Source organism: Mauremys reevesii, linkage group 1 (genome assembly GCF_016161935.1).
Source record: "Mauremys reevesii isolate NIE-2019 linkage group 1, ASM1616193v1, whole genome shotgun sequence".
Taxonomy (NCBI): domain Eukaryota; kingdom Metazoa; phylum Chordata; order Testudines; family Geoemydidae; genus Mauremys; species Mauremys reevesii.
Window position 1 is genome coordinate 81,043,878 of NC_052623.1, and position 13,908 is coordinate 81,057,785.

General features: G+C 41.8%; 1 protein-coding gene across 5 annotated transcripts in view; it reads right to left on the minus strand.

Moving 5' to 3' along the window:
• The window catches only part of DACH1 (dachshund family transcription factor 1), a 470,395-nt gene that overhangs the window by 48,027 nt on the left and 408,460 nt on the right, over positions 1-13,908 (minus strand). For 2 of the 5 annotated variants that reach the window (XM_039521001.1, XM_039520999.1), the window contains one exon: positions 5,505-5,571. The exons of the other annotated variants lie outside the window; for them this stretch is intronic. In XM_039521001.1, the coding sequence (XP_039376935.1) occupies positions 5,549-5,571 (23 nt within the window). In that variant the 3' untranslated portion in view covers positions 5,505-5,548. The remainder of the gene's footprint in view (positions 1-5,504; positions 5,572-13,908) is intronic. 5 annotated transcript variants of the gene reach the window in all.

Below are 13,908 nucleotides of genomic sequence, written 5' to 3' on the forward strand. Positions count from 1 at the left end.
TAGACTTGACAAATCATTAGAACAATCTTGCATTGTCAGGAGATGGGATCCAGAGTAATATCTGTGATAAATTACCTACAATAATAATCTTTTGAATCTCAGACATAAAATTGTGTACGTACTGTACCTGAGCAGACTACAGAGATTTAAATTAAGATGTACACATTTTAGGAAGAAAAGACTGGAAATATAGATTGAACATTTGAGATTAGTGATCATGTAGTGCTTTGAGGTGGTTCACTAATCTGAACAAAATATTAAGATAATTCAGATCTTGCACATATTTGCAGTCCATATCTAAGAGGTATTTCTTGTTATAAGAAACTAGTGATGTGTTGGAAACTTTGTGAATAATAAAAACCAAACACTAACAAATAGAAATCTCACTAACTTTTGTTCTTTCAATGTAAGCTGATTTTTAAAACTGACCTAGACAATGCACTATCTTCAGTTGCTTATAACTTTGCCAATCGCTACTCAATTGGGCTGAAATCTTCTATGCTGAATGTCTGACTCAGGCTGACTGACTGACTGATTGATTTTATATTAAATTCCAGCCAAAATGGCTCAGCCCATTTCTAAGATGGAGAAAAATACATTGTCTTGTCCGTATTAAAAATTCTGATTACCTTTTCTTTTAGCAGCCTTAGTGCCCCCCTTGCTTTGGGACTTGAAATATGGCAGAGGGAGGCCTTTGTGTCAGGAATGTGTCTCTTGCTGTCTCTGTGAAAACCCACCAAATTTGGTTAAGTTATAAGCCTCTGAAAAATCAAATACTCAGCAAAGACTTATTAGATGTCAGGAGTTAAAATATCCACAGATATCATCATCACTTACCAAGCTCGAACCCCTCATAGCTCCTAGTGTTGACCAAACTTTACAAGGGTCATCCCTACACAGCAAATGAGCATGTCGTCCAGCTCCTACATGGGACTACATTGCATAAGAACCCTCCCTACAGAGTGGTTATGCATGCCTCAGCCTAGGACTACATGGGCAAAGCCAGACTTTCCCTGTAATGGCTATTCTCAGCTGGATCAGACTGAGCTGGGGACAGGCACTGGAACTCAGAGAAGGGAACCAATCTCTCCTGTGCTCTCAATGAACTTCCTGCTATCACCCAGGCAGCCTGGAGCAAGAAGCTCTCTGATTTGAATGCAGAGGAGAAAAAACTGGAGAAGGGGGAAAGGAAAGGAGTACATTGAAACAAGGAGTCTGGTGAGACTAGAACAGGAGGGCAGGAGCAGGGGCGGCTCTAGACATTTCACCCACCCAAGCCACCACCAGACCCCACACCTCTGCACGCTCGGGTCCTCCACAGCACGCCCGGGGACCGCGGCCGGGGACAGCGGGACCGCGCCGCGCCGCCGCCCGCCCCGCGCCCAAGCACGCGGCTGGGGGCTGCTGCTGGGGGCCTGGGGCTGACCTGGGAGGGAGGAGATTTGATGAGACTTGACTAGAGCTGGGAAGGAGACTGATGCTGGGGAAGGGGGGAAGGAAGGGGACAGGCTGGACTGGACTGGAAAGAGGGAGGGGAAGGGTGGGAGGTGTTGTGGTGGAAGGAGGGGGGGAGAGAGAGGAGAGACTGGACACTGAACTGACAAAAAAAAAAAAAAGGGAATAATAGAGAGAGGAGGTTTGAGAGAGAGAGGGGAGAGAGATCTAAACAAGCTGAGGTGTGTGTGTGTGGTGAGAACTGGTAATGGCTGGGCAAAGACACTGAGACAAACAAAGACCCGGGCCATGGGGTGAAGGGAGAATCCAGTTGAGACTGAGGTGGGATGAGAAGCCTGAGAAGTGGAGACCAGGGAGTGGGTAGGCAAGGAGAATGGGACTGGGACAAGGAGACAGTGGTGGGGAAGAGACAGGACTAGGACTGGGATTGTTTGAAGGGAATGTGGCAGAAGGGTTCAAGCTTGAGGGGAGAAGAGTCACTGACCACTAGGACACACTCTCCCCTAAAGCCTGGAATGAAATCCAGGTTTCCAGAGTCTCACCATTCTTTTACTGTCAGCAAATTATCTGTGAAACCCTCTGGCAAAATGCAGGGCCGCCCAGAGGATTCCGGGGGCCCGGGGTCTTTGGAGGTGGGGGGCCCCGTTTCAGCGGTAAGTTGGCGGCGGGGGGTCCTTCCGTTCTGGGACCTGCCGCCAAAGTACCCGAAAGACCCACGGCGGGGACCCCCCGCCGCCGAATTACCGCCGAAGCGGGACCCGCCGCGGAAGTGCAGCCCCGCCACCACCAAAGTGCAGCCCCCACCGCGGGTCTTCGGGGCACTTCGGCGGCGGATCCCGGAACGGAGGGACCCCCCCCCCGCCGGTGAATTACCGCCGAAGACCCGGCTGCACTTCCGCGGCGGGTCCCGCTTCGGCAGTAATTCGACGGCGGGGGGGTCCTTCTGCCCCGGAGCGCAAGGACCCTCGGCCAGCGAAGACTGGGAGCAAAGAAGCTCCGGGGGCCCGAGCCCCGCAAGAGTTTTCCGGGGTCCCCAGAGTGAGTGAAGGATCCTGCTCCAGGGGCCCCGAAAAACTCTCGTGGGGGCCCCTGCTGGGCCCAGGGCAAATTGCCCCACTTGCCCCCCCCCGGGCGGCCCTGGCAAAATGTGCCTCTTGTCTCCTCTACTGCTGGTCCACATAGAGGATAACAATCTACTATTCCTATCCATTACTCTATTAGTTAAAGTGACACAGGTCTGAGCTGTGGATCTAAAGGTTCCAGCTCTGCTGATGAGCCATGCAAGTGTCAATATAATGCCACATGATGACACTTTTGTTTTTTCAGTCTTCCTTTTTAAAAACCTAGGAATTTATACACATAGAACTGTGTTAAAAGATTATTAATGTTGCAAATTCAAATGCTCAAAGGTTGGGAAATGCCAGAATTAAGGTTAACCTGTGTAAACAAAAACCAAACAAAAAACAAAAAACAAAAAACCAAACACACAGAGATAATAATACTTACCTCCTTTGTAAAACACTTTGAGACCTTCTGATACAAATTGTTATGTAAGAGGTAGATATTATTTTTTTCTGTTAATAAATAAGGCGCAGAGCCACACAGTGAATAATGAGTATAAAGCAAAATACTGAATAGCTGCTCATTAAATGAGAACTGTCCATTCTGTGCACTGCATGTGGCCAAATTTCTGTGGAAATAATAGTACGTGATCAGTCAATTAAAGGTTATATCAAAATGCTTTGCACAAGGGGACTGAATTAAGGTTGTATGGACATCCTTAATTCTGGCATTTCCTAACTTTGAATGCTTGACTTTGTGACCTTAAAAATATTCTTTGAACATGGTTTATATTTGTCATAATAAATGCCGTAAAGCATTGAGAAACGCCTGCTCAGAATTTTTACATCATAAATACAATTATGTGCATGTGCAGGTTTTTTTAAATACACAGGTATCTCAGAAGTGTACTTTTCAAACATAAGACAAGTATCTTGCAAAAGAATCAAACATAAATGCTCATTTACTGAGATTATTGCACTCATTTTCATTGTTTAATAATAGATTAAAAGAGTTTCAGATGATTTCAGAAAACAATTCAGGTTATGTTTTCAGTCAAGAGACTAAGGACTTATCTAAATGATTCCCATTAATGTTAGTGGCAGCTGCTTGCAGAGCCTGTGCCCTAAAAATCTGCCCAATATTTAAACAGCAATGTGCTGTTAAGTACCTGGGATATGCACAGTTAAATCACCAACATATTAGTTCTGTCAGATGATGTGTATGGAAACACTGCACGGACACTACTCTGCACGGGCTTTGGACTGCATGGGCACTCACAGGAACCTTCCCGCTTGTGCCTCCACAAAGGGGCCGGACATGGTCATATGAGCCTCCTATGAGCCTCTCATACTGGTGGTGTTACTGAAAACCCCAGTAGGCCCTGAGCTGGCTGAGAAACACACAACACATCTGAACAAAGGGTGTAGCAGGAGCCATAACCTCTCGGTACTCTGAACAGTATTGTGCCTACCTAAGAGTAGATCGACCATGTACACTGCTCCAATATTTCCTGCTGGGCCCATCCACCTCATGCCACCCCTACTACCAGCTGTGGCTTAAAACCACAGTGTGGTCCCTCATGCATGTTACTTAAAAATATCGATCTGCTCCTAGCAAAGGTGTCGCTCAGCACTAAGCTCGACACAACAGAGAGGCGGTAGGAGGTACAGCCTGAGAGCCCTACTTCCTTGTGTGACTATGGAATGTGCTGAGTTGGAGCTGCTCTTTCTGCTCTGCTGCAACGGCTCAGCACTGCCCCCCACTGGCTACGTGTGGGAAGAAGACTCAGCTAGTTTCCCAGACAGATAATGTGAACCCCACTGTGGGTTCACGGGGAGCGGGATAGATGCTCTAGTGAGCCCAGATCTGGATGGGAACTCCGTGCACAGGATAGCTTCCCTTCTTACACAGGGTCAGAGTGTAGCTGGGAACCATTTCTAGCATCCCTTCAGCCATGGTCAGAAAATCAGCCGGCAGATATGTTAGAGAACCCGGATGAAGGGAGATAGAGGAGACTGGTTTGCTGGAAAGGATTGGGGAAACACAGAATTCCTCTGCTTTAGGGAATGAGGGGAGGAAGAGGATAGGTATGCTTGATGGGAGGCAGAAGATCCACTGGAAGGAAGAGAATTGGTCTGCTCGGGGGGGGCAGAAGGTCAGTTTGCTGCAGAACCAGGAGATGGAGCAATGAAGAGACTGGCAGCCAGAAGAGGGACTGGAGCATGCTGGCATCAGAAGCTGGAATTATGGAAGAGAGGCTAGACTGAAAGAATAATTGACACAGGGAAGTCATGGGGATGAGCAGAGGGCAAAGGAGGGACTCAGGAAATGGAATGGGGTATCTGGAGAGGCCAGGGAAATCATGGGCCTGAGACTATGGGACACCAGGGTAAAGAAGATGGATTGTTGGCAGAGAAGTGGTGGAGAAAGCATTGGATCTTCATTGAGTATCACATCTGCAAATGGAAAGGATGAACTGGGAACAAATGAACTGATGGAGGCAGTAGAAAATGGGGAAGGCAAGCGAGAGAAGGGCAGGAGGCAAGTGAGGAAAGCTTAAAAAAAGCAGGAAAGGTTTGGAAGAGAGGACAAATAATTGGAACAGGCTGGGGAATAGATAACCAGAACATGTGAGACAAAAAGGGGCATGAAGTGAACAGAAGGGGGCGAGAGTTAACAGGGAACAGGTTTAGATAATGTATATTGAAAAGGATGAGGAAAGAGACTGGGAGGAGCTATGTGTGAGCTGGATGACAGTGGAGGAAAAGGCTGGGGGAAAGAAAGTTGGGAAAGGAGAGATTTATAGGGTAACAGATGTATTAGAGGGAAAAGAGGCAAGCAGAGAGGGAAAGAAAGTGGAGTGAAGAGAGAGATTTCTGAGGAAGAACAAAAAATAAAAGAGTCAGTAAATTTCATTGTTTTCTTGTTTAACAAAAGGCCTGGTAACAAAACAGTATATAAAAGTTAAACATTTCTCTGTATGGTACCTTTTTGTGTGGGATGAGGGGGTCTTGGGAGACCTGGTTGGGAGCTAGGCATAGGCATCTAGTGAACCTACAATATGTATGGAGAAGAGGATAACCTGCTTTATTATTTGTTAAAAATCAAGAACAAGAAAGAAAACACATAAAACCAGTGTTGACACCAGTTTTTAAAAAATGTTTAATATGACTGTGTCATTAGGAAATATATGTGTGTGTTTCAGGCCCATAGATTTCAGTCCTTATTGAAATCTAGACAAAAACTAAAAAGTGAATTAAAAGGAGTATTAAGTACTAAACCTACTTTTAATTTCTTCTTCCATTTTTTGTGCTTTTACATTCACATTTTCCTGTTTTTTAAAATGTTTTTTTCTTTCCACTGTTGTTATGTAAAAGACCCACATAAACAACAGTGTGAAACTGACTAAAAGTCTATATAGGGCCAACAGGGAAAAGGATTGTGGACAAATGAACTGATCTCTCCCAGTTAAGGTAATCAGAACAATGGCAAGTTAAAAAAAATCAGGTTTAAATGTGATTCTTAAGTTGACAATATCCTTTTATTAGGATGCAATTAACTGCCAACTTATTTTTAGAATAAGCAGCAATGATTTTATTTATATTTTAACTTATTTTTATTTTTTGCCTAAGTTCTTGGCCTAAACTTTTCTAAAATTGCACTATATATTTCAAAATTTGTATTAGTGTTATTCTCGCTTCCCCATAGAATCCCCGTTTTGTTTGCCTAGCTCAGCATATTCAATATTGAAAATTTAAAAAATTAATGATTGTTGGTAAATAGGCAATTGTACCCTCCATACTACCAAGAGCTAGACTGGGATAGGGGTGGGAAGGAAGAGGCAGCAGAGGAAGTAGATTGGGACAAGAAGCCCATGGGGAAGATTGATACTGGGAAACATTAAGATGGGTGGATACTGGGAATGGCTGAGCAAGGAAGGCTGGGACTTAGAGGTGGGATGGGGTGGAAAATGGGGTCAGAATGGCACAGGATGGAGACTGGGACCCACTGCAGGGAGGAGATACCCTGACATCAGACTAAGAGCCAGATGGAGGCGGGGGCACTGAGACTGAGATCAGGAGAGGATCCAGGGCAGGAGAACTGGGAATGGATGGGCCTGGAGACTGGGAAAAGGAGCCCGTGTGTGGGAGGAAAGAGATTGGGATTGGCTGGTGAAGGAGACTGGATATGGAGGGAGAAGGAAGACTGGGATGAGGAGCTGGGGCAGGGAGAGATAGGACTGGCAAAATGAGCTAGAGGGGACACGGGGAAAAGGGGTCAAGCATGAGGGGAACAGCATAGGGTTGCGGAGTGTCATTTAAAGTTTGTAGCGGGGTCAGATGGGTGGTGGTGGGAGTTGGGTCCTGCCCCCAGGGAGTAGGAGGCCCCAAGGGGCCTGCACTCACCCCACAATGGCTCCTGTTCCACAGTGATGATGAAATGCTAAGGGAAATTAGAGAGGCTATCAAAATTAAGAACCCAATAATAGTGGGGGATTTCAATTATCCCCATATTGACTGGAAACATTTCACTTCAGGACGAAATGCAGAGATAAAATTTCTCGATACTTTAAATGACTGCTTCATGGAGCAGCTGGTAAGGGAACCCACAAGGGGAGAGGCGACTCTAGATTTAATCCTGAGTGGAGCGCAGGAGCTGGTCCAAGAGGTAACTATAGCAGGACCGCTTGGAAATAGTGACCATAATACAATAGCATTCAACATCCCTGTGGTGGGAAGAACATCTCAACTGCCCAACACTGTGGCCTTTAATTTCAAAAGGGGGAACTATACAAAAATGAGGGGGTTAGTTAGACAAAAGTTAAAAGGTACAGTGACTAAAGTGAAATCCCTGCAAGTTGCATGGGCCCTTTTTAAAGACAACATAATAGAGGCCCAACTTCAATGTATACCCCAAATTAAGAAAAACAGTAAAAGAACTAAAAAAGAGCCACCGTGGCTTAACAACCATGTAAAAGAAGCAGTGAGAGATAAAAAGACTTCCTTTAAAAAGTGGAAGTCAAATCCTAGTGAGGCAAATAGAAAGGAGCACAAACACTGCCAACTTAAGTGCAAGAGTGTAATAAGAAAAGCCAAAGAGGAGTTTGAAGAACGGCTAGCCAAAAACTCCAAAGGTAATAACAAAATGTTTTTTAAGTACATCAGAAGCAGGAAGCCTGCTAAACAACCAGTGGGGCCCCTTGACAATGAAAATACAAAAGGAGCACTTAAAGATGATAAAGTCATTGCGGAGAAACTAAATGGATTCTTTGCTTCAGTCTTCACAGATGAGGATGTTAGGGAGATTCCCAAACCTGAACTGGCTTTTGTAGGTGACAAATCTGAGGAACTGTCACAGATTGAAGTATCACTGGAGGAGGTTTTGGAATTAATTGATAAACTCAACATTAACAAGTCACCGGGACCAGATGGCATTCACCCAAGAGTTCTGAAAGAACTCAAATGTGAAGTTGCGGAACTATTAACTAAGGTTTGTAACCTGTCCTTTAAATCGGCTTCGGTACCCAATGACTGGAAGTTAGCGAATGTAACGCCAATATTTAAAAAGTGCTCTAGGGGTGATCCCGGCAATTACAGACCGGTAAGTCTAACGTCGGTACCGGGCAAATTAGTCGAAACAATAGTAAAGAATAAAATTGTCAGACACATAGAAAAACATAAAATCTTGAGCAATAGTCAACATGGTTTCTGTAAAGGGAAATCGTGTCTTACTAATCTATTAGAGTTCTTTGAAGGGGTCAACAAACATGTGGACAAGGGGGATCCGGTGGACATAGTGTACTTAGATTTCCAGAAAGCCTTTGACAAGGTCCCTCACCAAAGGCTCTTACGTAAATTAAGCTGTCATGGGATAAAAGGAAAGGTCCTTTCATGGATTGAGAACTGGTTAAAGGACAGGGAACAAAGGGTAGGAATTAATGGTAAATTCTCAGAATGGAGAGGGGTAACTAGTGGTGTTCCCTAAGGGTCAGTCCTAGGACCAATCCTATTCAATTTATTCATAAATGATCTGGAGAAAGGGGTAAACAGTGAGGTGGCAAAGTTTGCAGATGATACTAAACTACTCAAGATAGTTAAGACCAAAGCAGATTGTGAAGAACTTCAAAAAGATCTCACAAAACTAAGTGATTGAGCAACAAAATGGCAAATGAAATTTAATGTGGATAAATGTAAAGTAATGCACATTGGAAAAAATAACCCCAACTATACATACAACATGATGGGGGCTAATTTAGCTACAACGAGTCAGGAAAAAGATCTTGGAGTTATCGTGGATAGTTCTCTGAAGATGTCCACGCAGTGTGCAGAGGCGGTCAAAAAAGCAAACAGGATGTTAGGAATCATTAAAAAGGGGATAGAGAATAAGACTGAGAATATATTATTGCCCTTATATAAATCCATGGTACGCCCACATCTCGAATACTGTGTACAGATGTGGTCTCCTCACCTCAAAAAAGATATTCTAGCACTAGAAAAGGTTCAGAAAAGAGCAACTAAAATGATTAAGGGTTTAGAGAGGGTCCCATATAAGGAAAGATTAAAGAGGCTAGGACTCTTCAGTTTGGAAAAGAGAAGACTAAGGGGGGACATGACAGAGGTATATAAAATCATGAGTGATGTTGAGAAAGTGGATAAGGAAAAGTTATTTACTTATTCCCATAATACAAGAACTAGGGGTCACCAAATGAAATTAATAGGCAGCAGGTTTAAAACAAATAAAAGGAAGTTCTTCTTCACGCAGCGCACAGTCAACTTGTGGAACTCCTTACCTGAGGAGGTTGTGAAGGCTAGGACTATAACAATGTTTAAAAGGGGACTGAATAAATTCATGGTGGCTAAGTCCATAAATGGCTATTAGCCAGGATGGGTAAGAATGGTGTCCCTAGCCTCTGTTCATCAGAGGATGGAGATGGATGGCAGTAGAGAGATCACTTGATCATTGCCTGTTAGGTTCACTCCCTCAGGGGCACCTGGCATTGGCCACTGTCGGTAGACAGATACTGGGCTAGATGGACCTTTGGTCTGACCCGGTACGGCCTTTCTTATGTTCTTATGTTCTTATGTAGGGCTAACCCATCCCCTGTGAAGCCCATTGTCTCTCACCACAGAGTGCAGCTGGGGCCCTTCCAATGCAATGCCCCACCCCTGCCCTCTTCCTGTCCCTGTCACCACCGGAGTACCTGCTCCAAGCTGGGCTGTGGTGGACCAGGTAGGGCCATGGCCTCAGTGCCCTCCCCAGGCTCTGCAGCCAATCTGAACAGGGCAGATGTCTCTGTGACCACTAGAGAAAATTCCCCTCCAGAACCTGGAATTGAATCCAGGGGGGACACAAACCAATAATTGTTTAAACAAATAATAATTGATTAATAAATAAAAATCAGATGTATTTAAATCAGATTTTTAAATTTCAATTAAATATGCATGTTTTTTAAATAAATGCATTTAAAATTAAATTTGAATATTGCAATCTATGTTAAGACCTAAACTATTCATAATCTTAAAATAATTTAAATTAAATACAAAAATACTATTAAGTACTACATATTTGCTGCCATGTTTTAAAGAAAGTCTGATCACTGAACTAATGGTAGTTATTGGCTAAGTACCTGGAACCAGAGTTTGTTGAAAAGCTAGGTCAGGTTTTGATAGCAGAACCCTCTTTTGCATGTAAAGAGAGATTTTTTTTTTCATTTCAGTTTATTCTACTAGTTCAGCTCAACTATACCTAGTTCAAAGTTAAAACCAAGTGGAAGTAGAAAAATCAGGAAATCTTGTTTTCGTCTTCCAATCTACTAGTAAAAACTGGGTTCTAAAATCTTGAAGGACATGGTGACTAGAAATAATTAATTCAGTTCACTAACTACAGATAGTTCTTCCTTTGTTTAAGAAATCAGTTAGTTTTAAATTCCAAATATGTTCTGATAAACTTTTTACAAAACTTTTTTCCTTATGGTTACAGCATATTTAAGCTAGTTTCATTTAAGAAATACATTTTAAATGCAGTTTTAGGGCATTTTAATTGATTTTGAATTTCCATCCAAATAGAGCTTGACACAAACCACAAAAAATAATCATCATCTAGTAAATAAGAAATACATCATTTGCCATTTTCTAAAATAACTAAAAATGTGAATAAGAATCTGAATCATTGTATGTTAAGCTATATAATTGCTTAAATAAATGTATATATATAGTGTATCCTTCTGGTTAACAAAAAGAAGCACCAAATGCAGTGCAAAATTCATAGGTTCATAGATTCCAGAACACTATATTTAGAGCAAATCAACATGTTTTAATGGTTGTAAACCAACCTTTCTTTATGAATAAAACTAAATGTATAAATGCAAAAAATTACTAAAATCTATTATTTAAATCAAAGTTTCCTGCATGTTAATTTTCATTTTAATTAAAACTGGTGATTTAAATCACTTTGATTTAAATCAATCCACCCTGATTGAATCCAAAATTCCTGACTCTCAATATTTTCACTAAGGTCAGTAAATATCTGTGAAACCTACTGGCAAAGTGTGCGTTTCATTCTTCTCTTGTGGTAGGTCCACATAGATGATGACAACCTACTACTACTATCAGCTAGCTCAGGTAGTGGTGGATCTGAAGGTTCCAACCCTGCTGATGAGTGATAATATGATGCCACATGATGGAATTTCTGTTGTTTCAATTTGCTTTTTTAAAAGCCTAGGAAATTACACGTAAACCTACCTTCTCCTCCACCATTTAAATTAATGTTAAGGGTGCAAACTCAAGTACTCAGAAGTTAGGAAATGCCAGAATTAAGTGTATGCATTATAGTACAGTCTTTTATTACATGATCACATACTAGTTTTATCATGGGACTCCTTCATTCAGTGCTTAGGACAGACAGTGTTCTGGGGAAGAGTCAATGCTCTATACTAAAGCAGGCTGTTATTTGTAGGACCTCAGCCTCATTTATTGCAGAAGTTAGAAAGTGATAGGGAATTGTTGAAAGAAAAAGGATGGTCTCCTAATTAAAAAAAAATGAATGCCACCCTGGAGAATAGGTTTCTATCCCTGCATCTGCCACGGAGTTCCTATATAATGTTGACAAGGCTCTTAAACTAAACTATTCACAGGTGGCCATTAATTATATGTTCTTCATTTTATGTATGCCCAACATGATACCTTTGGGCTGAGCGCTCACAGCTACACCTCAAGTGAATGGAAGCTGAGCTTTGAACAGATAAAGTGCTAAGAAAAACTGGAGTACTCTAAAAAATCACACACCATTGTCTCAAACTGGGCACCCAAATCTAGTGTACGCTTAGGCTACAGCTACACTAGAGTTTACAGGGGTTCAGCTGTACCGATATAGCTGTGCTGCTGTAAACTCTCTAATATAGACTCTCTAAGCTGATAGGAGAGAGCTCTCCCGTCCGCTTAACTACTTCAGCCTCCGTGAGTGGCAGAAGCTATGTTGGCAAGAGAAGCTCCCCCGAGGACATAGCACTGTCCACACCTGTGCTTACATCAGTAACTTATGTCACTCTGAGGGATGATTTATTCACTCCCCTGAACAACACAAGTTATTCCGACATAAGCTAGTATAGTATAGACCAGGGGTCGGCAACCTTTCAGAAGTGACAGTCTATAATCATCAAATGAATTGAGATGAGCTTTTCGTAGCAGGAAAAAAAACTTTTGTGATGTTAATGAATGGCCCCCATAGGTGTGAGAGAGACTTAACATAGGAAATAGATTAGAATAATGTAATGAATACCACCCCCCCCCCCTCTCTTTCTTTTAGAGTTAATAGTATCTAGTTTGCATATTATAATATGCATATGCGAAGAGAAGTGAGCTTTAGCTCTCAAGCTCATCAAAAAAAAAAAAATTTTCTCTTTAAGGTGCCACAAGTACTCCTGTTTTTTTTTGCGGATACAGACTAACACGGCTGCTACTCTGAAACCTTTCAGAAGTGGTGTGCTGAGTCTTCATTTATTCACTCTAATTTAAGGTTTATGTGCCAGTAATACATTTTAACCTTTTTAGAAGGTCTCTTTATAGAAGTCTATAATATATAACTAAACTATTGTTGTATGTAAAGTAAATAAGGTTTCAAAATGTTTAGAAGCTTCATTTAAAATTAAATTAAAATGCAGAGCCTCCCGGACCGGTGGCCAGGACCTGGGCAGTGTGAGTGCCACTGAAAATCAGCTTGCATGCCGCCTTTGGCACACGTGCCATAGGTTGCCTATCCCTGGTATAGACAGAGCCTAAAACTTTCTGTTTCTCAGCTCTCCATCTCTATAATGGGGATAATATAACCCCTTCCTCTCACAAGGGAGTTATGCAGATAAATCTATGAAGCACTCAGATACTATATTGATGAGCATGACAGACAAGCCCCATGAGGAAATGAACAATTCTGTCTCCACAACAGGTTTTGAATAGTGTGCAGTAAATAAGATATGGGGTCACATGTTGCAAAGTGAGGGTAACATAAAATATTGATTACCTGCTCGTTGAGTAAGTACTCTCCATTCTGTGCACTGAATGAGGCAAGGTTCAATGGAAAATACAGATTTTGATCATGTTAAAGATGTATCATAATGCATACACACAATAGGGCCCAATTTAACATGCACATGCAACTTTCACTGTGGCATTTCCTAACTTTTGAGTGCTTGACTTTGCAACCATAACTTTTAACATGTTTTTGTGTGTAATATGCATAAACATTTCTGTAAGGACTTCCTGTCTGTTTTAAATTTGTTTGAACTTGTATTAATTTAAGCTTTCTTGCCTTTTGAATATATTGCCAATGCCTTCTTTGTGGAAAGTTTGCCACAACCCTTTAGGGGTTAGAAAAAGTGATTAAGAAACAGACAAAAAGATGTCAAATGATACAGTTAAGATGATTGACTTTAAAATGCAAAATAAAGGCAACTGAGAGAGAGATTACTGCAGCTAATCATTTTAGGCTTGCCTTTGAAAAATGCACCTTCATTTACAATTGAAAACAAATACTATTTCTGTTGTTCAGTATTCATGTTGGTAGAGTTAGCTTACTGACTATAGATGACATTATAACATAAATGCTACCTTCAGAATTTGTTCTTTACTAATATCTTCCTGTTTGCAATATATATACATATATTTAGCTCCACAGAGGAAGTAATATGACTCCCTTTAGTATTCCAAGTATAAATTTACTCAGCAGATTCGTTTTATTAAAATGCAAATAATGGGATATGGAACATTTGGCAAATGAAAAATCCAAGAGGGGAATACACAGTTTTATTTATTGTTAATGTTTGGAGTAGCTTATTGAAACACACTTTGCAGTAACTGCCACTGAATATTAGCTATGAAGTTTTCAGCACACCTTGAA